We start from the raw sequence: 25809 nt of genomic DNA, 5'->3' as shown, positions 1-25809 counted from the left end.
ATTTTATTATTATTTAAATTAAACGATCACTTTCGGGAACAGCAAACATCTTTGCGGCAAGTTATCAAATTTATAAAATCTGTCCGATACTAATTCGATAGTATCGATAGTATTTATGAATCACGGATCTGGGTGTATTTTCGAATTGCTGTCACGCGTGCATCTTTAGGGAGCAACTACAACAAAAGGCTGAGGCGAATTTTTTTTAGCAGCCGAGCGGAGCGTTTGGTATCAGCGTTTACACCTGTGTGGCCTTCAATCGCTCGCACCTGCGCCTCCCACCCACCACCTCCCCGCGCCCAGCAAGACCAACAACTGCGGCGCACTTGCCTTCCTTTGTGTATTTTGGCTGCGGGCTGTGGGCTTTTGGTTGCTGACTTTCGGTTACCTGGCCCAAAGCGAAAAGGTATCAGAGGTGCTCCGCTGCTCTTCCAGTTGGCCAAAATGCTGTGGACCGTGCACTTGGACGGAGGACCGCAGCGGGTCAACCATGCGGCAGTGGGCGTGGGCGACTTCATCTACAGCTTCGGCGGCTACTGCACGGGCTACGATTACCGTTACAACGAACCAATCGATGTGCACGCCCTGAACGCCCACACGATGCGCTGGACCTTGGTGCCCCAGCAGCTGGACGCCGCCGGTGTGCCACTAAAGTATCCGCTTGTGCCCTTCCAGCGCTACGGCCACACAGTGGTCGCCTACAAGGAGCGCATCTACATTTGGGGTGGCCGCAACGACGAGAACCTCTGCAATGCGCTCTACTGCTTCGATCCAAAGACTGCCCAGTGGTCGAGGCCCCAGGTCACCGGGTGTTTGCCGGGAGCACGGGATGGCCATTCGGCGTGTGTCATCGGCAACAGCATGTACATCTTTGGCGGCTTCGTCGACGAGATTAACGAGTTCAGCAGCGATGTGCACTCACTCAATCTGGACACCATGGAGTGGCGATACGTTCAGACCTTCGGTGTGCCGCCCAGTTACAGGGACTTCCATGCGGCGGTGGCCTACGAGCAGGAGCGCATGTACATCTTCGGCGGACGGGGCGACAAGCACAGTCCGTACCACAGTCAAGAGGAGACCTACTGCCACGAGATTGTCTACCTGGACATGAAGACCAAGGTCTGGCATCGACCATTCACGGCCGGAAAGGTGCCCGTCGGTCGGCGCAGCCACAGCATGTTCGTTTACAACAAACTGATATATGTCTTCGGGGGCTACAACGGCCTGCTGGATCAGCATTTCAATGATCTGTACACCTTCGATCCGCGCACCAAGATGTGGAACCTAATACGGGCCAATGGCAAGGCGCCGACGGCACGGAGAAGGCAATGCGCTATTGTCATGGGCACCAGAATGTTCCTGTTCGGCGGCACCAGTCCGAGGAGTGGCACGTCCAGCTCACCGACAGCGGTTTCACCCACACAGGAGGCGGAGGACGCGACAGGAGCAGCCATTGGAGGAGGTGCCGCTGCTGGCGTGGCGCTTATTGACTATAGCGATCTGCATGTGCTTGACTTTGAGCCCACTCTGAAAACCCTGGCCACGATGGTGGTGCTTAAGCACCAGCTGGACATCTCAGGGCTGCCGAGGAGCTTCCGCTCCGATCTGCAGATGCTAACGCAGCCGAACAGTATTAGCCGGCCGATCAACCAAGCCGGCTAGCATCCAAAGCCGTAAGGAATAAGCCTGAGTCGACTGCCACAAACAAAGAGGAGAGTTAGGAGAAGCATCACTGAGCCACTAGTCCGGTTCTTTGTACTTGAAACGAATTGAAGAGCAAGCTCGAACTACGTTTACGAGAAAAATTGGAAAAAGAAGGACCTGAGAGGATGAGAAAGAGAGATAAGCCCAGTAATTACAAGAGTTTTAGAAACTTGCTTTTGGTACTTCTGATAGCTGCTAAATAATACACAATAATATTGACTATGCGAATGATATTATGATAGAGATGTAGTTCGTAAAACATTTATAAATGTCCTTAAATAAACCTCCATTTACTTTATCTGCGTTAGATTGACATTGACGAGCAGAAAAATACAAAACCACACTTAAATTTTTAACTACACATTTGCCCGTTTTGGTTGTAAAACTATTTATATTTCCAATTAGGACTTATATGGTATTTATTTTTGCTTTGTTAATTTTGACAATTTCCAACCGCCAAGGTATTAGTCTCACCTTGAACCATGTTGGTCAATAGTTTGAAAATTTCTTTAACAAATAGTGGTAGAAAATGTTCAAAAAATCAACGATAGTCTTGTTGTGGGTATGTTTCTTATATTGTAATTGTGGATACAACTCCCTGGATCGCAGCCAGGAAGCAGTCGGCAGTTTAGCCTCGCATGCAATGCCAGTAAAAGCAAGGTCAGCAGCTCCCGTAATTGGCTATTGTGAGTGGTAGTCGCATAGCAAGGTCTGAAACGGTGCCTTCAGGGGCGGAACACATCGGGTATGTGGAATATACATATATCTATATATACTATATAGACCGTCTATCCCACGGCACTGGTGTAGCCGCGGACTGTGAGGTAGCCATTGATGATGTCCGAAGGCATGTGCTGCATCGAGGCGTACTCGTCGGCGTTGGCGAACCGCAGCTTCGTGTGGGGATCGGCATACGGAGCCGGTAGACCGCTAATGTCCGAATACTTCTTGGCCGGAACCAACGATGGCGGTGCATTAAGCGTAAAGTCTTGGAAAGGATGAGCAAAGCTATTTGGGTGAAGAACCTCTTGGCAAATCTATCGCTTCGGTACTCACATGTAGGTCTTTCGGCAGGCAGCTTCAAATTGCGCTCCATATTGCTTATCTGTCGAAGTGGACGGTACACACAGTTCTTGGGAAAAGCAAACGGACGCTTAAAAGAGCGTTTGGGTTTCGGCAAATTCGCTTCCATGTTTGCAATTGAGATGGCAAAATCGAGGCACGACAGCAGTCGAATGTTCTAGAGATGACAACGTCTGTTACTTAACACTATCGAAAGTTTAGTAAAATATTAATATTTTTTTTAAATTTTATTGATGAATTTATTGATGAATTTCTAACGGTGAGCCTGAAAAATCTTTTTTTTTTAAACCTCAAAACTAGCGCAAAAATAAATATGTAAATAAAAAGAACAAAGCGATGGCCCATTTCCAATATTAAACGTGTGTCGGGGAATTAAGTTCGGTTTTTTTTTTAGCGGACTCTGGTTACACCAAAAATAATGGATTTTACGCGCGCCGTCTGGTTACACTGAAAAACAGGCCAAAAGAAGGGGCAAAAAGTTATTAACAACATTAATAATAGTAAATCCAAGTTCCCTAGCGATAGCCTGTGTTTTTTTTTATCTTGCGGCGCATTTCATAATATATGGACCACAAACTGCGCGCTCGGGCGATTGGCAGTTCTTTGCCAGTCACACAGACTCGCGAACACGGCTGGTAGGCCAGTTAAATGAACATTTCGTACTTTTCGTCTACAGCACTCCACACGTATTTACGTAGGCTTATTCCGCTAAATTCGCATAACTAATTGAAGACTGTTCGTTCGGTTATTGTGGTTAAATCAATCAGCCTTAAAAGGAAAACTCTGAGAAAATGATGTAAAGAAAAACTCTCAAGTAGTCTAACTGTGTGTGTGCGTGTGTGTGTTGGTGTGTGGAAATTAACGTTGTGTGAAGAAGAAAAGCGAAGGAAAAGCGACAATTGCAGTCCAAGGCGAACAACAAAAGCAACTGAAGGTTGCCCAGGGCCCCACGCCCCCTCCGTGGCCCGCCCCCTTGGAGGACAACGAACGGGAGTGCAGTAAGTTAAGATCCCTTTTCCTTCCAACGCCCCTGTCCCCTTGCTCATCCAATTGGACTCCTGTAAACAAAAACAACGCATCATCACTCAACACAAACAAAAAGAGCATATTTCGATGTTGTTTTTGTTGCTGTGGAACGGAAGCGGAGGAAGTTGAATCATCAAGCGGAACTTGTTTCCCCAGCTCAATTTGTTGTTGCTGTCAGAAGCATAAAAATGTTCAGCATACAAAGTCCAATCAGAGTCGACGCTAATGCATACGATTCCAGTCAGAATCCGAGTTTATCGAGCAATGTAAACAAAGAATTTTGCGCCACTCGAAATAGTACGGTGAACCCTCGCTTGGGGTCACTAAAGTGGGGCATTTGTTTCTAGTGGGTCACCAGTCAGATTGTGTTTTTTTTTTTGTTTCTTTATGAAACATTATATTTTTTCTTAAATCGGGAGATATAAATGAGCAATCGGACATTACGATTTTCTAACATCCAAGAATGTTTACTTTAGATAGGTTGTATAAAAGTGAAGCAACTTAAAAAGTTAAAAGAAAAACACAATATTTATCTCAGGACAAGCTTCTTTAAAAATGCACAACGCAAATTTGCTCTTCGTTTAGACAGACATACATACATACAGAGTTACGAATTAAAGGCATAGCTTTTATTGAATCAACTTGAATTATTAAAATTGCAAAAGTCTCGCCCACTTGCTCGAAGAAGCCGAGTAGATAAAAGTTTCATTGCTGAATGACTTCTTTTCTGCTTCTCTGCTAACCATGGGAATCACACTATTATTACTTGTGTCACTTTTATCGAACCTCCCCTTCGGAAGTCCCATTGACTTTGGCCCCGACTGAAGATAACTAAACGAAATATTAATTAAGAGGGGATTGGGAGCAGCAACCCCAACTGGAATCCGCTGTGTCGAGCTGTCGGCGTTATCTTATCTGCCCTGCAAGACCGGCCGTGCCCAAGAATTAGCCACTCAACGCGGCTCTTTCGCTGTCACTTTCAGAGGAAGCGACGTCGCCATGGAGGAGAAGCGCATCGCCGACTACTTTGTGGTGGCCGGAATGCCGGAGCACCCGCAGCTGCTGCAGGAGAACATCTTCAACGACTCGGGAAGATTGCGGGCAGCCAGCACCATTGAACCGATCACGGACATCGGCGTCTTCTTCCCGCTCCTCGGCGAGGAGGTTCCCGAGGGATATGAGCTCCTTGCCCACACGCCCACCGGCCTGCAGGCGAACCTCAACTACGGATCGGTACGCACCACCGACTGCTACATCTACTTCCGGCGGGGCAAGGATCGCCCGCCCCTCGTGGATATCGGTAAGCGATCCAATAATAAAAGGTTTTTTTTTTTTTTTTGTTAGAGAGTCTTTAAACGATTAATGTGTGTGAGTTGCTTTTTGAAGATCACAATTTGTAAGAGTAAAATAATCTTGGCTTTTGTTGACAGTCTTCAATATTATTATCAGCATTTCCGAGAGTGTTATATGAATATTTCATATATGTACATATTTAGTTACTGCCAGATAGATAACAATTAAATATAAGCAAAAAATTAAATTTCATTCAGAATTCTTTACTTGGTTCATGTAAAAACGGTTAACATAAAATGATGACTTAAGCTTTTGATAATAAATAACCATTTTCCAGTTCTGTGTCATTTTTAAATTAAAATGTGTATAAATGCATATATTGATCCAAAAATAATTTGTTGTTGAGTTGTAACTGAGCTCAAATTTTGCCTTCTGTTGTTTATTTAGGAAAAGTTTGTTTGAAGTAGATTCCATCAATCAACAGAATGGCTTTATAGATAACAAAAGTAAACGTTAAGTTTAACTTAAGTGAAAACTACTCGTGATAAAATCAATCAAGTATAATTTATTTAAATAGAATGTATCATCACCCGTAAATGAAACCCTTTGTTTAAAGCAAATCAACCTATTTAGATCAACTAAAATTTTATATTATTAATTAAGCTGTATTTTTTACTAACCTGGCTCTCCATTTGCAGGAGTCCTGTACGATGGCCACGAACGGATCATGCCGGATGCGGAAATCGTGGCCGAGACGCCCGGCGGCCGGGTGGCCAACGTGAACAACTCGTCGGCGAAGACCTTCCTCACGTACCGTCGCGCCCGGGCGGACATGCCCTGCAACGAGCTGGTGGTCACCGAGCTGTGCGTCATTGTCCAAGGGCGCTCCAAGTGCGAACGGGCACCGCACGCCTTCTGCCTGATCTACAAGACCCTGAACAAGGGCTACGTGGGCAGCGACGTCTACCTGTGCTACAAGAAGTCCATGTACCGGCCGAAGCACATCAGCTACCAGCCGGAGATCCTGCTGCGCTACCCCACCGTCGACCACACCGACTTCCCGCTGAACCTCTGTCCGAGCGTCCCGCTCTTCTGCCTGCCGATGGGCGCTTCCCTGGAGGCGTGGCCGCATGTCAACGGAACGGAGAAGCGCAAGCCCATCAGTCCGGTGTTCAGCACCTTCGTGCTGACGGTGAACGACGGCACCTACAAGGTCTACGGTTCCGCCTTGACTTTCTACGAGGATTACGAGTGGGTTCCCCCCCTTTTGTATTTATTACAAATCTCATATATATTTACAAATCATTCTTTTTAGTGAGTCGCAGTTGTCGGCGGAGCAAAAGGAGCTGCTCGGTTGGGATGAGGAGTTCGCTGGGCAGCATTCGCTGCACATGATCAAGGCCATATGTCTGCTGTCGCACCATCCCTTCGGCGACACCTTCGACAAGTGGCTCAAGTACCTCCATGTGAGTTTAGACAGCACTCCCATATCTTAATCAGAAATGAATCTAGCTTTCTTTCTTTTTAGCGTATGGTTTTGTATGGCGTTAATATACCCATTCCCGTGGAGCGCTACATTACGCAGCTGCTGGATGAGGTTCCCTTTCCGGCGCCCAGCATCCACCTGCAGCTGTCCAGCGAGTCCAACGATCGCATTCTGCTCACCCAGCCGGAGGATTCGCCGCTGCCGCGAAGTGGCGCCGGCTTCCACATGCTGCTCCAGAACCTGGGCACCGACAACTGTCTGCATGTGCTGCTGTTGGCCCTCACCGAACAGAAGATACTCATCCACTCTCTCAGGTCGGCGAAGCAGCAATCTATGCATTTAAATCAAGTATTATATTATTAATTATAATCATTAATCATTTGCAGACCCGCCACGTTGACTGCTGTGGCCGAGGCCATTGTCTCCCTGCTGTTCCCCTTCAAGTGGCAGTGTCCGTACATCCCGCTCTGTCCTCTGGGACTCGCCGAGGTGCTCCACGCCCCATTGCCTTATCTGATTGGCGTGGACTCGCGCTTCTTCGATCTGTACGAACCTCCAACGGATGTCACCTGCATCGACTTGGATACGAACAATATAAGCGTGAGTTTGAAGGCTCTTTTATAGTCGAAAATATATGGAATGGGTTCTTTAAAGCTTAGAATTCGACAAACTTAACTATGCACATACTTAATTTTTTACTTTTATACCACTTCTTAGTATTTTGATATCACAGAGATCATTAAAACAAATATTTCCTTGGAATATGATCATTGTTTTGCGGTTTTGTGGTGACCAATACTTTGCATGAGCAACAGATTCTTCTTGTTATACGATATATCACTTCTTTTTTATTTGGATCAACACTTTATGCATAAAAAAGCATTTGTAAAACTAGACTTGTGTAGTATTATCTTTCTGTTTCTTCTCTTGGCCAATGCATTAACGTGTGTTAACTCTTTGCAGTTGTGTGAATCGCAGCGCCATTTGTCGCCCAAGCTGCTTCCGAAGCGAGCAGCACGCCTGCTCCGCCAGACGCTCACCGAACTGGAGAATGCCAAGCCCATCAGCTACGATTCGACGAACAGCTTGGATCGCGACATACGAAAGCGGAAACGGGAACTGGTGCTGGAGCAGCGCATCCAGGAGGCCTTCCTGCTCTTCATGGCCAGCATTCTGCGCGGCTACCGCGACTTCCTGGTGCCCATCTCCAAGGCGCCCTCGGTGGGGGCCACCGATCCGAGTGCTCTCTTCCAGCTGAAGGCCTTCCTGCGATCGCGAGACAAGGTAAGGGAATTTAAGCATAGCTTTAACTCAAACTAAGCTAACTTGGAATCACTTTGTCTCCATAAAACAAACAGTCGCACCAAAAGTTCTTTGAGTTGATGATGAAGACCCAGATGTTCATTCGGTTCATCGAGGAGCGCTCCTTCGTTTCGGATGGCGATCATGGCCTGAGCTTCTTCGACGAGTGTGCGGAGAAGGTGGGCAACTACGACGAGACGCCCGCCCAGCTCCGATTGGTGGACTGGGACTCGGGTCAGAACAGCGAACGCACCAAGTACATCTTTCCGCCGGACAGCGTGACGCCGGCGGGCGGCGGAGGAGCTGGATCCGCTGGCGTGGCCTACAACTACGAGAACTTCACGCTGCAGCCGGAACTGTTGCAGAGCACCAAGAAGACGGCTCTGTCGAAGTTCCTGCAGCTGCAGCTGAATGCCTCCCTATCGCCGGGATCGCCGATTGCACGGCGCACGAAGCACGAGATAAAGCTTTCCCAGAAGATGGCCAGCCGGTGCCAGCAGCATCCGGAGGCGTGGTCCAAGTACCTGCTGGCCACCTGCTACTCGCTGTACTTCCTCATCCTGCCCTCGATGGTTTTGGATACGCGGCACGCCGGCAAGGAGCCGGACATCCTGCGCGCCGCCTACGATGTTCTGGTACGCGCCAGTCGCCTGAAGATCACCTGCGACGAGTTCTGCTACCGGATCATGATGCAGCTGTGCGGCATCCACAATCTGCCGGTGCTGGCCGTCCGTCTCCATTACCTGATGAAGCGTTCGGGGGTGCAGGCCAATGCGCTGACCTACGGCTTCTACAACCGCTGCGTCTTGGAGTCGCAGTGGCCGAGTGACAGCACTACGCTCAGCCAGATCCGGTGGAACCGCATCAAGAACGTGGTGCTTGGAGCGGCGCAATTTCGGAGGGCTGGCAAACAGAGGGCCGCCTCCAAGGTGAACAAGTCGCTGAGTGCGTCCCAGGATCAGAACTTGAGCACTTTGGAAACGGTGGATGGACAGTCGCGAACCAGCTTGGCTTCATCCTCGGGCGATGGCGGTGGTCACGGCCTGCTCGACTTTGCCGCCTTCGATCGGCTGAGGAACAAGCTGGGCAGCATTGTGCGGCAAACGGTGACCGGTGGCAACAACGAGACCCTGGAGGATACGGTCAACAGCGCGGGATTGCTCATTCCGGGTGAGTTGAGTGCTCCGAACACGCCGACGTACGGCGGCGACACCGAGATCCTGGCCAAGGCGCTCCAGCAACAGCAGCCGCGCAAGCAGATCATGAGCATTGGCGGCGGCGACGACGACGACGAGGAGGAGGAGGATGAGGACGAAGACGAAGATGAGTACACGGCCGAATCGCCGAGCACACCGCAAAAGCAACTGGAGGCGGGCAGTGGTGAACTGGAGTACGCCGGCGGTGGAGACTACGAGGCGGACGAGGAGGACGAGGACGAGGTCGATGAGCATGTGGCCGCCCAAAGGGCACGCCAGCGGGTGCAGAGTCCAACCAAGTGAGTTTGGGAATAAATATAGAATGTAACTAATAAAGAATTAGGAAATCGTGCAATTATAACTAAAAAAAGTTGGTTGAATTTAGAAAACATTAATGCTAATTTGAAAAATTCCTTTTTTAATTTTTCTGATTTTTGGTTTTAAAACCCGTTTTGTATTTAATACAATAATTACTCATAATATTAAATTCTTTGGCTTACATAGGTATTTCTTTATTTATTCTTTTGTTTTTTATAAGACCACAAAAACGTTTTATTAACTGAGGGAAAAAAAACCATCAACATAACCTTTAAGATATGAAATATAATAATATTGTTTATTTTGTTATTCGCCAGAATCTCGCCACGCACGCCCGTGACCCAGAACGATCCACTGGGCGCCCTCAACGAGGAGGAGTCCCTGGCCAGTGCCACGCCGGCGGCGCAGCAGACGCAGCAGGAGCAGCAGGTGACGCAGTCGCAGATCGACAGCAGCATCTACAGCGACAAGCCGATCCTGTTCCGCGGCCCAAGGAGCGCCACCTTCGACGAGTCGACGCAGATCGGGAAGAGCATGCACCGCTCGGAGACGATGCCAGTGGCCAGCAGCGGGGTGACCAACAGCCTGGCCAACATCGGCTCCTCGCTGAAGTTCACGTTCGGGTAACTCCGACGTTCCACCACAGTCTTTCCCCATCCCTGTGCTCCTCTATCTTTGTGTTCCCCCTTGATTCATCTAAACACACGATTCCACAAGCATTCCACGTCCACTCACCAAAGCAAGAGGATAATTTATCCCTGATATTATCGTTTTATCCCTAATCTATGGCTTTTTTGGTTTGTTTTTAATCTTGTGAAATTGACAAAAGATCTCACTGAAATCGGTCAAAAGTTTTAATAATCTTTATAATTCAAATTGAAATTGAATTTTCTATGTGAATCAAGTGATCTGAAGAACTGAAAAAGCCATATGATCTATCTTAACCATCTCTTAATCAAACTCGTTTTTGTGCCATATTTGTTTTATGATTTATTTACATATATATATATATAATTATATCTTAGACGTTATTCACCCGCACGATTGTCCCTTAAGAAAGACTTGAAATTGCCCGCCAATATAATAGAAAATATATCGAGCATAAGGTAAGTGGAGACCTTTCCTAGAGAACTTCTAGACACACATACCCGAAAAATACACCCAATTGTGTGTTGTGCTGCTTTCCACAAGATCCACTCGGCATTTAGTTATTGAATAGAATAAGTGTTCTCTTGGTGAAGGAAAAGTTTGGAAATGGGTTATTGGGTCAACAATAATAACATGTTTTATATAAAATATTTGTTATCTCTATTCTATTTTATTTGTCATGGTTTTTTATTATTAACTTAACTTGTTTTCAACAATTTCGTTATACACAAAGTTCACAAAACAGTCACAAATATATGATTTTGTATTCAATATCACAATTCAATTAAAAATTAATATTACTTTAAATTATATAGTTGTTACGCTGTGTGTAAAATAACATTAAATGCCCAAAATTAATTAAAATTAATAGATAACAATGAGGAAAACACTAATCAAAATATACACACAGCCATTGAAATGTTTAAGTACTTTAAAAATCACTAAGCAAAATGTTGAAAATTTTAATTTAAAGCAATAGAAAATTTTTTTTTTCCTGCCAAACAACCTTTTTGTTTTGTTTTGCATTTTTAACATGCTGATACTAATATACTTTTAAACACAGCTTTTTATTTGTAATTTAGTTAATCAATTAATATCAATTAAAATGGTGGACAGCGGCAAGTAACACACAACGGCACAACAAAAACACACACACAACAGAGACCTAACCTCTTGTTTTCGTTTTGTGTTCCACATAAGTTCCACCACACCCAAAATGCTGTTCCACAGAGTTTTGCCTTTGGTTTTGGTTATGGCTATGGTTTAAAGTCCCCTTTGAAAAACTTCGTTGGTGGCGGGCAATTCAAGGTTTGACAAAAGCCACGCATAGCATCCTCACTAACTCGATTAAATCAAACTAACGACGACGACCATCCACAAGCACCGCACCACCATATATAGCAGCACCTCCAGCAGCTGAGTTCCTTGATATCTATCTTGATAATTTCACATAATCATAACTATACTGTACAGAGTTATAGAGCCAAAGAGCTATGCAATAGAATATAGATATTCTTATACCAGGATACATTGATTTTTTAAAAAAACGGTTGACTTCCTGTGTATTAAATGTTACTCAAAAATCTCTACAAACTCCTATATCATTATTATAATTAAATAGATATTAAATATATCTTTTTTTTTTATTATAGAACATAAAACAAATGTTTAAGTACTTTCAAATCAGAAGTTCCTTTAAACTTAATTCATTTAATACTCATAACTTCAAGTCTTTCCCTAATTAATTACATTTCCTAGTAACCTTGGAATCAGCTGCTGTAGGAACCACTTCATTCTTGTTTCGTTGTAGATATGTAAACTGTTTAAGTACTAAGTGTTTGAAGCAGTCGTATTAATAAATTGCATTTGTACAACCCAGTCCCAGCTTGACGGGAAAGAAATCGAACGAGTTGATCCAGGGGAGCTTGAGCAGCATCAAGTCAGCAGCCAGTTCGTTGACCAAGAAGTTCGACGAGATCAAGGGCGTGATCTCGGCCAATTCAACGCCGACGAAGACGAACAACGGCCATCATCCGCATGGTCTGCACCACGCGCACCACCATCCGCACCACCACCATCATCATCATTCGCAGCATGGCAGTGCGGATCAGGAGGAGCACGATGCCGCCGTCCACGAGGAGGGCAAGTTGCGACGCGTCTCCAGCGACTTGGATCCCTGGGGCAGGCTAAGTGAGTCGCGCAAGTCCAGCTACAACAATCTGGTGCCGCTCGGCGAGAACAGTTCCACCGGCGCCCTGCACATGCACGCCTTTCCCGCTCTGCCCGACAATCTGTACAGTGTAATTGGAGAGGTGAGTGGGTTGTTTACGATTCTAATGTATTCTTGCTTATCCATGCCTTTCGATCCTCTAGAACGCCACTGATCGCGACTGCGATGTGCTGATCCAGCTGACGACCTGCTCGCAGTGCCACAACTGTTCGGTGCTCGTCTACGACGAGGAGATCATGAGCGGCTGGACGGCGGAGGACTCCAACCTGAACACCACCTGCCACGCCTGCAACAAGCTCACCGTTCCCTTCCTCAGCGTGCAGATCGAGCGGCAGTCCGAGGAGTCGGAGTCGGATCAACCCAAACAGACGGAGGATGGCAAGGAGCAAACGGCCAATGGCACTAGCCACAAGTCCAGTCTCACTGTGCCGTATCTGAATCCGCTGGTGCTGCGCAAGGAGCTGGAGAACATACTCACGCAGGAGGGCGACATTGCGCTGATCAAGCCGGAGTTCGTCGAGGAGCACCCGATCATCTACTGGAACCTGCTCTGGCTGATGGAGCGCATAGAGAGCAAGACGCACCTGCCGGAGCTCTGTCTCCCCGTGCCGGTAAGTCGATAATTAAAAAACTGATTTTAAAACCACGTTAAAATGCTTCATTAAGATTTGTAGATATTCAATATTCAAAATTATAATAATTATAATTTAACTCATCTTATTGATTTCGCATTTTGTACAACAAATCCATGAATGATTTTTTGATTGGGTTTGGAAATAGTTCATAACTAATAAATACTTTAAATGTTACTGTTACTTAATTTTTCTAAAATTCTTAAACAATTATTATTAAATTATTATAATAATTTTGATGAAAATTGTAATTTAAAATTTGTTTAGCAGGGATCACCAATACTTTGTTGCCTTTACAAATTACTTTAAAAGCACCTATGAATAAGTGACTAACTATTGCACTTATATTTCCCCAACAGAGCGACAAGGAGCACATCGATCCACTGAGCAAGGTGAAGACGGTGCATATCCAGTGCTTGTGGGACAACCTCAGCCTGCACACCGAGGCGAGTGGACCGCCCATGTACCTACTGTACAGGGAGACCCAACCGACAAGTCCGCTCATCAAGGCGCTGCTCACCGACCAGGCGCAGCTCAACAAGAAGTGAGTAGCAGCGATTCGATTAAAAGTGTTAAGCTTTCACTAATCCAAAACTGTTTTGCGTGGCACTGCAGTGTCATTCAGCAAATCATTTCGGCCATTCGGGGCAACGACTACGCCACTCCGCTGAAGCGTTTGGCCAACGAGCGGCACAAGCTGAAGAGCAACGGCGTGGAGCGATCGCACTCGTTCTACCGGGACATCCTCTTCCTGGCCTTGACCGCCATCGGAAGGTCCAACGTCGATCTGGCTGCATTCCATCGCGACTATGCGGCCGTTTTCGACAAGCTGACGGAGCGGGAGTGCAACATGTACTATCGCAACCAAGATCTGCCGCCCTCGGCGTCGACGATCTTCTGCCGCGCCTACTTCCGACCGCTCCTGCTGCCCTGACGCAGTGACTCCCAGCCGGAGGAGTCGAGCGGCGAGGCAAAAGCAGCTCCAGGCGATGCCGAAGAGGACATATGATTAGCAGAAAAGAAAAAAGCAAAGATGAAAGCGTGGCAGTAACTTAAAAAGACAAGACGACCAAAAAATTTTATAAAAAAAAAAAACGGGATCGAAGGGAAAATTGAAGGACAAAAAAACGCTTATCAAACCCCTTAGCTTGGGTCGATTTTATAGATTGGACAATTATAAACTAATTTTATTTAAAACAAAATCAAAGCTCTTGCTTACGTTATACAAACGAAAAGACGGTATTTTGGAACTATTCCTAGTAGGGTATACAAATTTAATTGTTGCAAACGAGAAATACTTAATTCGAGGTTTTTTAGGTTTTCAAAGTAATTGGGTTTGTAAACGAGAAAGCTTCAGGAAAATTTGTTTAAAATTGTCCTCCCACAACATACATATTTTTTTTATCGACCTTTAATGATATAGCTACATAAAAAAAAAACATTAACTTGACAATTGTTGAATTGTGAAAACATGCAAATGATTTTGTAAATGACTTGATCTTAAATCCTAAGTACTTAACGATTTTTTCGCTGTTTAAACCTAATCAAAAATATACACACACATGAATGACTGGTTTCTGTGACAATACATAATTACTTTCACGCAGTGTGTTTCATAAGTGCAATTGCAACGAAACTCTATAATGGAAATGTTTACTTTTCGACTAATTGTACTTACTCCCAGCTCATTTTAATAACTGCCTTGTTTCTTAAACCACCAAATTTCCATTATGTTTTCCCTGCCCATTTCATAGAATATATTGGTATTGCACAAATGAAACGCGCTGCAATTGCCCTCTCAAAAAAAAGAAAGAAAGAAGTCCCACAAGATGTGTATTCCAATTTTCATTGACCCTCGTCATATTTGCCTTACTATATTTAATATAACGACGATACATATTCGTGTACATACAGAGCTATATGTGCGATCTTGTAATTGTAAATCAGCATTGTGAGTGGAACCGGATTCGGATTCGGTTTTGGAATCGGAATCACCTTTCCCCCTTGGCAACACCCTCCCTCTTCACCACCAACACCTGGTTATTTCAAAAATAGCCTGTAACTCGCACTTTTTTATCTTGAGATTTCCTCACAATGCTCGGGTTTTTTTTTAGTTAGCTTAGCGAACTTTTGATGGGAAAGGGTAAAAATGGGGGCGGGACACGCGGTGAATCAACAATATCGACAGCAGACAGCAATTAAACAACGATAACATAGCAATAATTAATGGATAATCGTATATAAATGTAGATGGGAATAAATCTTGCAGATCTAATTGTACGACACACGTTCACGTCCACGTTTTTAATGACAACACCCACACACGACACACTCACTTATATAATGCAGCCACAGTAATTTTTTGTCGGGAATCTTAACTAAATGTATATTTAATAATTAATTTAATTAATGAAAAAAAAAAAAAATGACAAAAAGAATAAACAAACAAGTTTTAAAAATTAAATTCAAATTTTGTTTATATTCATATAATTTTTTCAGAATTGTGTTTTCTTTATATGGCTTTATCAATTTATTTGGACCACAATTTTTATGTACCAACATTTACCAATATAAGATATTTCTGATAATCTTCATGAAAACCGTCTGACAATTAAATTTTAAAATCATTTTCTCAATTAAAAAAAAAAAAAACTATTTTATCAGAAGTAGACAATACCATTTTGGAGCTCGAAGAACCACTTAAGAAAAATGTTGTATAACTACCCCATTTAGCAAATTTCTGGGAAAGCTTAAAAATTAATGGATTTATTAATTCTTCTGTTTCTTAAAGTTTAATCATATGATAACAAAAGTAGTTGGTAAATGTTTAGAAGTGCAGTAGAAGGTAAAACGGCTAAAAAATTACGTATTTTTTTATAAAACTTCGAAACCCGTTGGCGGAAAGTGAAAATATAGCACCATTATTTTGTTATAAACAATTAAAGATGCGATTTAAAGTACAAATTAGCGTTCGGGTAACCGTATTTGCAATAATCCGACACCAGGACTGCAATAATCGACACATCAGTAGCGTATTATTGCAAATACGGCCACCCGAATCCTAATGTGTCCTACCAATCGCATCTTTATTTGTTTATAACAATAAAATGGTGCTATATATCCGCACTACTACTACTTTTGTTATCATATAGCAAATCTATCTCTTCACGTCATCCATTTATGGCTTGCAAACTATAAGATAACTCGCCCCTTATATGTACATATGTATATTTCCATTCCAAAACTGCGAGAAAGTAAAAGATCAGGTAATGTATTATTGCATATATACTATATATGTATAGATGGTTCACTAACGCAACCGAAACGTACCGCGATAATTACAGTTTGTGAGTACTTGTTCCGCGAACCACTTAACAGAGCTACAGATGAGCGGGTGGGTGGATGGATGCTGGCTGGGAAGGGATACACCTGATGCGGATGGGCTGATGAGGAGGAGGACATACAAGTCGAACGTACATCGGGAACATTAAAAATTAAATCAACTTACAAGCGAATCTATCGAAAAAAAAATGTGCGTGGATATCAATTGAAACTACGGCTAGGAGGAAGACCCACAAAACCTGGGGCAGTAGTGTTTTCTTTTTTGGGGGGGTTAACTTAGGTCTAATCCGAGAGCATCACCACATCCTCGCTGACGGCGGGAGGCGGCTTCTCCTTGGCCTTATCCTGCGGCTTATCCTTAGGACTGCTGGCATCGTTCTGGCGCCGCAGGAACTGGCTGATCAGCTTGTTCTTGGTGGCCGTGGGAATCGGCTGATCCCTGGGCACGGACATGATCAAGGTGGCCCGCTTTTTGGCGCCAGGAGTTGCCTGACTTTGGCCCGTGACGGGCGTTGTGGGCGACGTTGAGTTGGCAACCGATGCCACGACGGGTGATGCGGTGGCTTCCGCCTCTGCTGGCGGACTCTGCTCGTGCTGCGCTGCATCGGCTCCCTCGCTCACCTTGGGCGTCAGCGTGTAGTCCCACTGGTTCTGCAGCGGTAGCTCCGGCAGCTGGTACTTCTCCAGCAGCTCGGTGGCCACCACCCAGCAGACACGCTTCTTCGGCTTCTTGGTCTTTTTGGCGCTGGTCGCATTGGTGGCCGCCGCCTCGGGTGTGCCCAGCTCCACGGTCTTCCAGCTGGCCAGCTCGTCGAACTTCTCGCGTAGCACAGTCTTCGAGGGCAACAGCGTTTGATTGGACTCGACGGATGGTTGGGTTTTCAGGTACTCTAAATACTCGTTGATCAAGAACGTCTTCGAGTTCCGATTGCCGTGGGTCAGGCGCACCAGCTGCTGCAACAGGCGATCGTCCAGCTGCAGTGGCACCGGCTGCTCGGGCGGCTGATCCTCGCGCTCCGGCTCCGGCGGTGGCTCCAGGCTGAGCGGCTCCGTCTGCCAGCAGGCGTACATGTCGATGGTGTGGGCGAAAATGGCCGGGAACAGCTCCGATTTGTTGCCGTTCTCGTCCAGCCAAACGGGACCCAGGAGGCGTGGTTTGATCTTCTTCGTCTGCTTCTTCATCTCCTGGGCGAACTCCTGCTGCAGCACCTGCAACTTGGCCTTTTGCGCCTCGCGCGTGTGTCCATCATCCATTTCGCCGTCGCCGTCGTTCTGCAGCTCCTCGTCGCTGAGATGACCGTGCGGCACGTACCACTCGTTGTACTCCTCCTCGGACTCCTCCTCCGACTCGCGCTCCTTCTCGTCCTCGCTGGCACTGAGCGACTCGCCCGGCTCCTCCTCCTCCCACTCGCAATCCGAGTCCAGTTCGTAATCGAAGTGAACCTGCATAAAAAGGTTATTCATTTCTGTGATCGAATGTTGAAGTATCCAATTCTTACTTTATCCTGTGCCAGTGGATGGCGAGCGGAGATGCTGGTGCTCTTCTTGCGCCAGGTGCCGTAGTAGGGCGGTCTTCGGTTGTCCGCAAAGTGCAGATACTTGGCCCGCATCCTGGCCAGCTGCTTGGGCTGCTCCTCCTCAATGGGCAGACCAGCAGTGGAAAGGTCGTCTGCGTTAATAAAAATATGATTAGCTTTTTGGTAGGAATGCAATAATAAGTGGAGTACCCACCTATCACTTGAACCTCGTCCTCCTCCTCTTCATCCTTGGTGCGTCTTTGAAGTCTGGCATCGCGCAGCATCTTCAGTGGCAACCGCCGCCCATTGCTCAGTTCGCTGAGATAAAGATGAGCCCGATTTGGTGGCTTTCGCCGAACGATGCCCTCCTCCTCCTCGTCGTCGTCGTCATCCTCGTCGTGGTGCTTGAAGAGTCCGTCCAGCTGGGAGCGCTGCTCCTGGCCAAGCGAGGCGCGCACAATGGGCGCCAGCAGCATGTCGTCCTTGACCTGGAAGGGTCGGAAGGCCAGCAGCTGGCTGCTCGCCTTGGAGCTGTCGCAGCTGCTCTGTTCGTGTTCCAGGTAGGATGTGGCATTGGATCCGCCGCCGGTTTTCGGTTGCTTGGGCACAAAGAACTTGGTGAAGGACTCGGCGGCTCGCTTCTTCTTTTGCTCGGCCTCCTCGCGTTCCTGCTCCTTTTTGCGGCGCTCCTCGTCCTTTTTGCGCTGCACCTCCTCCTTGGCCTCGTTGCGCTTGCGCTTCTCCTCGTTCTTGGAATCCACCTCGGCCTGCCGCTTGCGCTCCTTCTCCTCCTTTTCCATCTTCTTCTGCTGCTCCTTTTGGTCCTTCTCCATCTTCCTTTGCTGCTCCTTTTCGTCGCGCTCCTGCTTCTTCTGCTGCTCCCGCTGTTCCTTCTCCTGCTGCTTCAGACGCCGCTCCTCAGCCAGTTTTTGTTCCTTCTCCTCGCGAGCTTTCTTCCTTCGCTCCAGAAGTTTCTGCTGTTTGGGCGTGAGCGTCTTCTGGGAATCAGTGGCCTCCGGGAGGCTTCTTCTGTTGTGAGGAACATCCTTCTGCACGTCCGTGTCCACGTCCATTTCGTGCTCGCTGCTGGAGCTGTTGTCTTCGCTGCTGGAGAGGATCACTGAGATTTCAGCATCTTCGGGTGTTCCTTTCTCGGATTTTTCCGGAGCAGATGGCTCGTCTTTCTTGGTTTTTCCGGAGTCCTGCTCGATCTCATTGCTGGGTTTCTCCTTTGGTGATTCGGCCTTCTTTTCAGTTTCCTTTATTTGGGATTTCTTGCTTGCTTCTTCTTTCTGGTTCTTGCCATTGGAGAGCTCTTCTTTTTGATTTTTGGCAGGCGGGTTGTCTTTCTCTTTCTGCGACTTCGTTGAACTGGCTTCGTTTTCTTCTGGATCGTGCTTTTCAGCTGATTTTGATTCCTCCTTCGCGAGTTTCCCGGCCGCTTTGGTTTTATCCTGCTTGGTGGTTTCTTTGGGTTTGGAATCCTCTACAATCGATTTATTTCTCTTCTTGTTTTCAGGCACTTCTTTCTTGCCGGCTTCCGCCTTCTTAGCTATAAAGAGATCTATCGTGGATTGATCGTTTTTCTTGTTCTGCTCTGTGAGTTTGGACTCTTCCTTTTTGGATTCCTTTGACGTATCCTTGGCCTCCTTCTGCTTCTTTGGGTCCTTTTTCTCATTCTGGCTGACCTTCTCCTCTTCCTTTTCTTTGTTTTTGGGGCTCTCTTCTGGTGAGTCAAGCTCCACCACCTGGACTCGCAGCTTCTTTTGAGGGTTCAGCTCCTCAGCTAGTGCTTCTATGTCATCGCTGGACTCACTGCCTGTCTTGGCAACATCCTTGGCTGAAGTGTCCAGCGCCTCCTCGGATTTCTTGAGGGATTTTCTGCGCTTGGATCGTTTGTTGACCAATGGCAACTTGATTTGTATGGGTGCCGGCGAGGCTTTCTTCGCCACCGGCTTCTTGGTCTTCGGCTTGGCCTCTGTGGTCTTCTTCACCGGCGCGATCTCTTCCGTCATGTCTTTTTCTTCCTCATCACCTTCATCATCATCCAGTTCGATGACATCCTCCGCCAGGGATTCCACCTCTATGTCTGCAGTCTTGGCCTTCTTTGTGGCTATGGAACTGGCCAAATCGAGGTTCTCTTTGCTGTTCGAACGGCGCAGCTGTGCGGCGGAACTGCCGGTGCCCTCCTGTGGCGTTTCATCGTCGTACGAGAGCTTCCGTTTGCGCGGAACGGGATCTTCGTCATCTAGGATCACAGTAACGGGGCCGGCGGACGACGAGGACGAGGAGGCGGTGGCTCCTGCTCCACCGCCTGGCGTAATCATCTTGAATGGCAGACGCGTCTGCACAAACTTTTGCCACCGCTCGCGGTCTTCTCCGCGGACTTTGCCACGGCTGCATCCTTCGTCCTGACGCTGCTCGGGGTCTTCACAATGCCGGCGGGCATTCTGCTGTTGTCTTCCTGTGTCCTGGTCGCTTTTCCCCAGCAAATCCTTCGCTTGTTTTTCGCCAACAATTATGGTGGAAAAGGCGCTGAAAACACACTAGCGATGGCAGTTGTGGGCGCGAATTGCCGCCAATAGATGTAAGCCACGATCGATAGATCGATAGCCAGTCATCGGCGCCATTTGAGGCACCACCGTGTTGACCACCGTCGGAAACGGAAAAAAACGATAAGAATCTTAAGCAAAATCAATTTTTTATGTGCAGCCTTTTCTCTTTTCGATCGCTTCGCTAAAGGGTAAGCTAGGCAGCACTACAGTTGGTACTTTCGCACTGGATGAGAAGTTATATACACATATTAAAAAAAAAATTATACGTTGATCTCGGGGATTTTGTAGAACAGTTTTGTTTCTACAGCAAGCGCAGACGCAAGCCACGGTAAAAAACTTAGGAAAGGTCATAGTAAACTCTCAACATATAGGTATTTGCCAAAACAAAGCGACAATATGTACATAAATGGTTTATTTTATGTCTCTATCCATTAATCAGAAAATTAATCAATTTACTATTTGAAAAAGATTGTTTTTAAAATACTTATTTTTTCTTTTGGTTACAAGATAAAAATTATAAAAAATGTATATAAGAGTATTAGGTACTTGATTTAGAAAAAAATGGCATGAACTAATAACAAAAATACTTTTAAAGTTTTGTATGGAATATAACTTAAACTATTTTTTGATAGTTTTAAATTCTAGGCCCCTAACAAATAATTAATTAAGTAATGGCACCAGTTTTAATATTGATGCAAGCTATCAGGCTGATTGAGTTCGTCGTTATTGTTACCTTTTGATCCAGCAGACAGATATTCGTCCACTGATGATAATTGTTTACTTAGTTTAATGTGGCATTTTTACTAATCCCGGATAAGTGGGAAAATGCCTGCGGCCACTGAAACGCCCCCAGTTTTCCTGACCCCTTTCCACCTCCGACCGACCTACAGAATCGGTTGACATGGTGACCGGGAATGAGCCGAGAACGAGAACGAGAACGAGAACCTGCCTGAGGCTACGATTCGCTGCGCAATGGAATACATTCATTTAATTACAATTTGTTTCAATAGGCCGACCGACACGCACACACTTCAAAGAGGCGTTGGGGATTTGGGGGCGTGGTGTTCAGTAACTACTCCGAACACATATATTTCAGTTTGCAATTGCATCCGGTCAATCGTATTGCTTCTGCGATGCTCCGAAAAGAAATCGATTCCACAAAATCTAAGCAAATGAATAAAATCTCTAAAAATAATCGAACATTTTAAGCAATTGATTTAATTAAAAATCGAATAAAAATAAAACTAAAATTTAAATAGAGGTATTAAAATAATATCTATTGTTTCACAGAATATGTTTGTCTTGTTATCGCAAATTAATGAATGACCGCAGTATATAATAGGATGAGAAAAAGATAAGAACTGGAGACTATATTATAGGTACTCCTCTTTTTTCGCTATCCTTTATAACTTGGCTGGAAATCTTGGCAACTAATACAGACATGTGCAACGCAGACGAGATACAAATTGCGGTCGCCGCTTGTGGCATTTCCAAAGGGAGGGGGAGGGCGGTAAATAGACACGATGAAGTGGGTTGGACATGTGGCATATTATTCGCATTGGCCGGGATTTGCCATCGCCATATCGACTCCTTTAATAATGATAATAATAATGCCGCATCGATTCCGCTGGGACTTTTGGCCCGTGGCCCCGGATGAGACGGGGCGTAAAATGGGAATTCGGCCATGCGTGTGAACGGGTGCGGTGCACCGCCCTTCCCCGTAATAGGAAATCTATTAGCGCTCACAAAAACCCACTCAACCCGGGGGGTGGTGCAAAACCCAGGAGCCGGCGCGGGGGAATCCCCTTTGATGACACGAATAGAGGCCAAACACTTTGAACATTTTGTAAACAGATTCAGATTTGATTCAAAATCGGTTTCGGGTTACCAAATCGGAACCAAGAGAGAAAGTTTTTATTTTGTAAAAAAAAATATCAAAAATTTGTGTACGGAAGGTTATAAAAACTTGTTTACTGGTAAGGCCTTGAAAAATTGTCATTTAAAGCTAACAAATCTACTGTTTCGACTATTTAAAATGTAAATATCATTAAACTATTTCAGTGTTTCAGTTAGTTCTTTTAAAGTTTTTTTTAATCAAGTCGGGAAGCAAATAAATTTAGAATTTATTTATCTTGAGTGGTAGATGTCCTTCAAAGCTCTTATTATTTTTTACTGAGAAAACAAATTAACAGAATTTTTGTTTTTATTGTAATTTACAATTTGTTAGAGTGAATTTCTAGCTTGTTTCATATATTTTTAAACCAAAAAGTTAATAGTCATGTAAGATATGTTAGTAAAGTGATACCAATTTTTGTAACTATTATATCGTGTATATTTTGTATAGATTGGTGATGTCTATGGCTGTTTTCGTTTTTGTTTTAGGTGTACTCGTAACGGTAAAGAAAAGCGCAGACAGGCGAGGTGAAATTGGAGACCTGTTGGCGTGAAGCGTGCATGACACGTCTGTCAGACTGACGGAATGACAGAGTGACGGACACACGGATCCAACAGACAGACAGGCCTACGCCAGCTATATAGGTAAATCTCCATGTGGGCAAGTGTTCAGGTCGTACTCTTAACTTTTATAAACAACAGGGGCAAACTGTTACCCATTTGCACTGTGATTTCGAAAGTATTGCAATGTTCTACCAAGATTAAATTATCACTTATATGCATTTCCAATTAGTCAATCAACGATAACGTAGTTTTATTTTGATTGAATCGCATCCAAAGCTGAGAGAAAAGCAAAAAATAAGGTATTATTGTAGTGTCTATTTTTTAAATTCCAATACCATGTTCTTTTTATAAAAAAAAATATTGTGTTTAATTTTTACCATTTAGCTTTTATTAGTTGCTGCTTGGGTCTATTCTTATCTCTTATCTTATCTCTCTAATTTCATGCGTTTTAAAATTGTTTAGCTTTTGAAAACCCATGTTCCCTCTATCAATCGCAGTTGGTATTGTATTTAAGTAATTGGAGGGTAAAATGTGTTTCCAATTTGTTGTACCTATTGCTTGCAACAAATTCCCCCTATTTTTCTGTCCAGTTGTTCTTACTTCCACTGAAAAAAAAACTTTTATATACTTCATAGGCATCATTTATTACTTTTGAATATATTTACAGATTGCATTGTATATTTTTTAGATAATTTGACATTATAAATACGGTGTAACTATAAAATGTTTCACAAAAATAAGGATATATGCCTTTGTTAACTTACATTCAATTATTTATAATTTTAATTATTATTATTTATTATTATTTATTTTCAGTGAGTAGCGGTAACTGTAACAGTGAGCGGGAAAAGTAACCGGCAACAGCAACAAGATTGAAAAAGTATTGAATTACATTTATACAACATTTGGTTGAATAGCTTCTGCCAGGGGGTGGTGGATGATGGGCAGGGGGCAGGGGGCAGGGGACAGGGGGAAGGGGGCGGTGGGCGGTGGGTGGTCGAGTGTTGCGGTTTGGGTTTCCTTTTGTTGGCCTGGTGGGTGGTTTTGGGTGGGGTTAGCCTATGTTTGTTGTTGTTTCCTTTCATGGGGTTCGGGTTTTGCCGATTAACGCGAATGCCTCTCCTGTGCCCACTCCTCACCTCATTTTCTTTCTCTGTATATTTGTGGCTTCCTTGAATGTCTGCTTAAAATACACGGGGAAATAAGATTCCTAAAATTTTATAACATCAATTTAAATTTTATATTTAATTACATTTCGGTCTAATACATTTTATCTTTTGTTACCTGTTGCAAATAATGGGTTTCTTGATTTGAGTATCAATGTGGTACAAACCACATAAATGGGTTAAACTAATGTTTCTTGTTTAATATTGTTGCGTTGGTCGTCCTTCTTCAATGAAACATAAAATTCAATACTTAAAAAAATCTCTTCTACAGTCAGTGAAATTGCTTGTCAAAATTTGTTTACCGTGTAACCGGGAAACGGAACAGAAGTGAAGTGGGCCGAAGGTCGATTCCCGCAGGAATCGCTGTGAAAATTCATTAGTTGCCCATTTTTATGCTATTTTATTTCAATATAAAAGACGCACGCATGCATGCATTTAGTTTTCCATTCTTTCGCCACTACTGCCCCTTCTTCCCCTTCTGCCCCTCCTTCTCCTTCTTCTGTGACGTCCCTGCTTTATTATGCCGTTTGACGCAGCGGACACGCATTAAAATTGTAACAGCCGAAAGGAAAGGGAATGACAGCGACTCATGGGCGGGGGCGGTGGTCCGCAAAGGCGAAAAGGGGCGGGGCGATCAGGTAGTTGCGTCAACCTGAGAAAGTGACAAGACAGTGCTGCCGAATTTCATCGGTAAAGATATAAAGAAATCGGTGAAAAATAAGATTTAAAATGAAAGATTTTTCGTTGATTTTGGTGCATTAATATTATATGTATTTATTCTGTGTTGTTTATAAGATTTTTTGTCTGATTTCTTCCTTGTTTAAGATACAAATATTAATATCAATACACTTGTTTTAAGTGTTCACAAAACATTTTAAATATGCTCAAGATTTGAAGAATTTACAACTTATTAACTATCAATATCCTTATTGAAGCCTTATTAATGGTATTTTAAAGAAAATATCCAAATCTGAAATAAATATTTAACATGTAGATAATTTTAGAACTGAAAAACATCCAAGTGGACAACACTGGACAGGTAGTGTGCGATAGAAAGGAAAAAAGAGTAATAGAAAGAGAAAGGGAGAGAGATCGAGATCACCTTGGTTGACACACTTGCCTTGGGCAACTTCCTTCGGAACAATGGACTTTTGTTCAGTCCGGGATCGAATCTTTTCCGGACTTTGATTTCCACGAACACGTATTTCCCACACTTTTCACTTTTCCCCTGGCTGCCCACGATTTTCTTCTGCTTCATTCGATTCCATTTCGGATCTTTTGTGGCGATCGAACCTGTCGATCGATGTTCATAAATAGCTGTCAGATTCAATTCCGCTTTTACAGCACAGGAAATACCAATTCTTTGTTGTTTTTACCAATTAATTTCGTTTAAATTTTCAACTAGCTAACTTATTTATCTTGTTAATAGTACTCTGTATTCATTTACAATATTGATATTAACTTTTAAAAAATAGTTTAATATAAAAGTAAACTGTTTTTCTCTTAATGTATTTCCCCTTCCTTTTCTCGGCGTAGGTTTTATAATTTTTTTCTGAGATTCTGTAAGCTTCATTGCAACAAATTAGCTTGATTCAGAGTTTGACACTCGATCGTGATCTGGCACATTTACTGTCGTTCCCCGGGCTTCCGATCTGTTTCTTTAATTTCGGACTGTCATTTTACAACGCCTTCTACTAGTCATCCGCACAAATTGAGGAAAGCTGCAAGTCATTCTTCGGTTGGGGATTTCCATTTCTGTAGCACAGCTTTGGGAGCAAAAGTTCCAAGAATTCGATTTTACTTTCCCGCAAGATAAGCTTGGCTGTTGTAAAAGAAAACCAATTTTTGGAAACA

At 44.5% G+C, this 25809-nt stretch overlaps 4 protein-coding genes across 5 annotated transcripts; 2 read left to right on the top strand and 2 right to left on the bottom strand.

The window, feature by feature from the left end:
• Positions 1-150: 150 nt before the first annotated feature.
• On the top strand, positions 151-2002 carry LOC108094639 (kelch domain-containing protein 3). Its single transcript, XM_017195339.2, has one exon. The coding sequence runs from the start codon at positions 445-447 to the stop codon at positions 1660-1662; it is 1218 nt and encodes a 405-aa protein (XP_017050828.1). The 5' UTR covers positions 151-444; the 3' UTR covers positions 1663-2002.
• Positions 2003-2098: 96 nt separating this feature from the next.
• Positions 2099-2932, bottom strand: LOC108094643 (INO80 complex subunit C). Its single transcript, XM_017195354.2, has 2 exons — positions 2761-2932; positions 2099-2692 (listed from the first exon to the last, which is right to left on the bottom strand). Exons 1-2 carry the CDS (start codon positions 2894-2896, stop codon positions 2493-2495), a joined length of 336 nt encoding a protein of 111 aa, XP_017050843.1. The 5' UTR covers positions 2897-2932; the 3' UTR covers positions 2099-2492.
• A 265-nt stretch (positions 2933-3197) lies between these two features.
• On the top strand, positions 3198-15382 carry LOC108094297 (DENN domain-containing protein Crag). 2 transcript variants are annotated; one of them, XM_017194811.2, is made up of 14 exons: positions 3199-3785; positions 4797-5113; positions 5805-6357; positions 6422-6572; positions 6635-6906; positions 6979-7192; positions 7556-7876; positions 7951-9389; positions 9726-10031; positions 10434-10514; positions 11936-12368; positions 12430-12897; positions 13278-13462; positions 13534-15382. In XM_017194811.2, the coding sequence occupies exons 2-14, from the start codon at positions 4813-4815 to the stop codon at positions 13850-13852; spliced, it is 5043 nt and encodes a 1680-aa protein (XP_017050300.1). In that variant the 5' UTR covers positions 3199-3785; positions 4797-4812; the 3' UTR covers positions 13853-15382. The 2 variants fall into 2 exon arrangements, with proteins under 2 accessions (XP_017050308.1, XP_017050300.1); XM_017194819.2 differs by lacking the exon at positions 10434-10514 and having other exon boundaries at positions 3198-3785.
• A 791-nt stretch (positions 15383-16173) lies between these two features.
• Positions 16174-20341, bottom strand: LOC108094307 (chromatin assembly factor 1 subunit A). The gene is given in 4 exon segments (XM_017194832.2): positions 16174-17703; positions 17760-17929; positions 17992-20136; positions 20139-20341. Coding segments are annotated over 4 exon segments (3564 nt in total). The 5' UTR covers positions 20227-20341; the 3' UTR covers positions 16174-16542.
• Between the last annotated feature and the right edge of the window lie 5468 nt (positions 20342-25809).

Source organism: Drosophila ficusphila, unplaced genomic scaffold (assembly GCF_018152265.1).
Source record: "Drosophila ficusphila isolate 14025-0441.05 unplaced genomic scaffold, ASM1815226v1 contig_198, whole genome shotgun sequence".
Classification (NCBI taxonomy): Eukaryota; Metazoa; Arthropoda; class Insecta; order Diptera; family Drosophilidae; genus Drosophila; species Drosophila ficusphila.
Note: the sequence above shows the minus strand (reverse complement) of the source record. Positions and strands in the feature narration are given on the sequence as shown.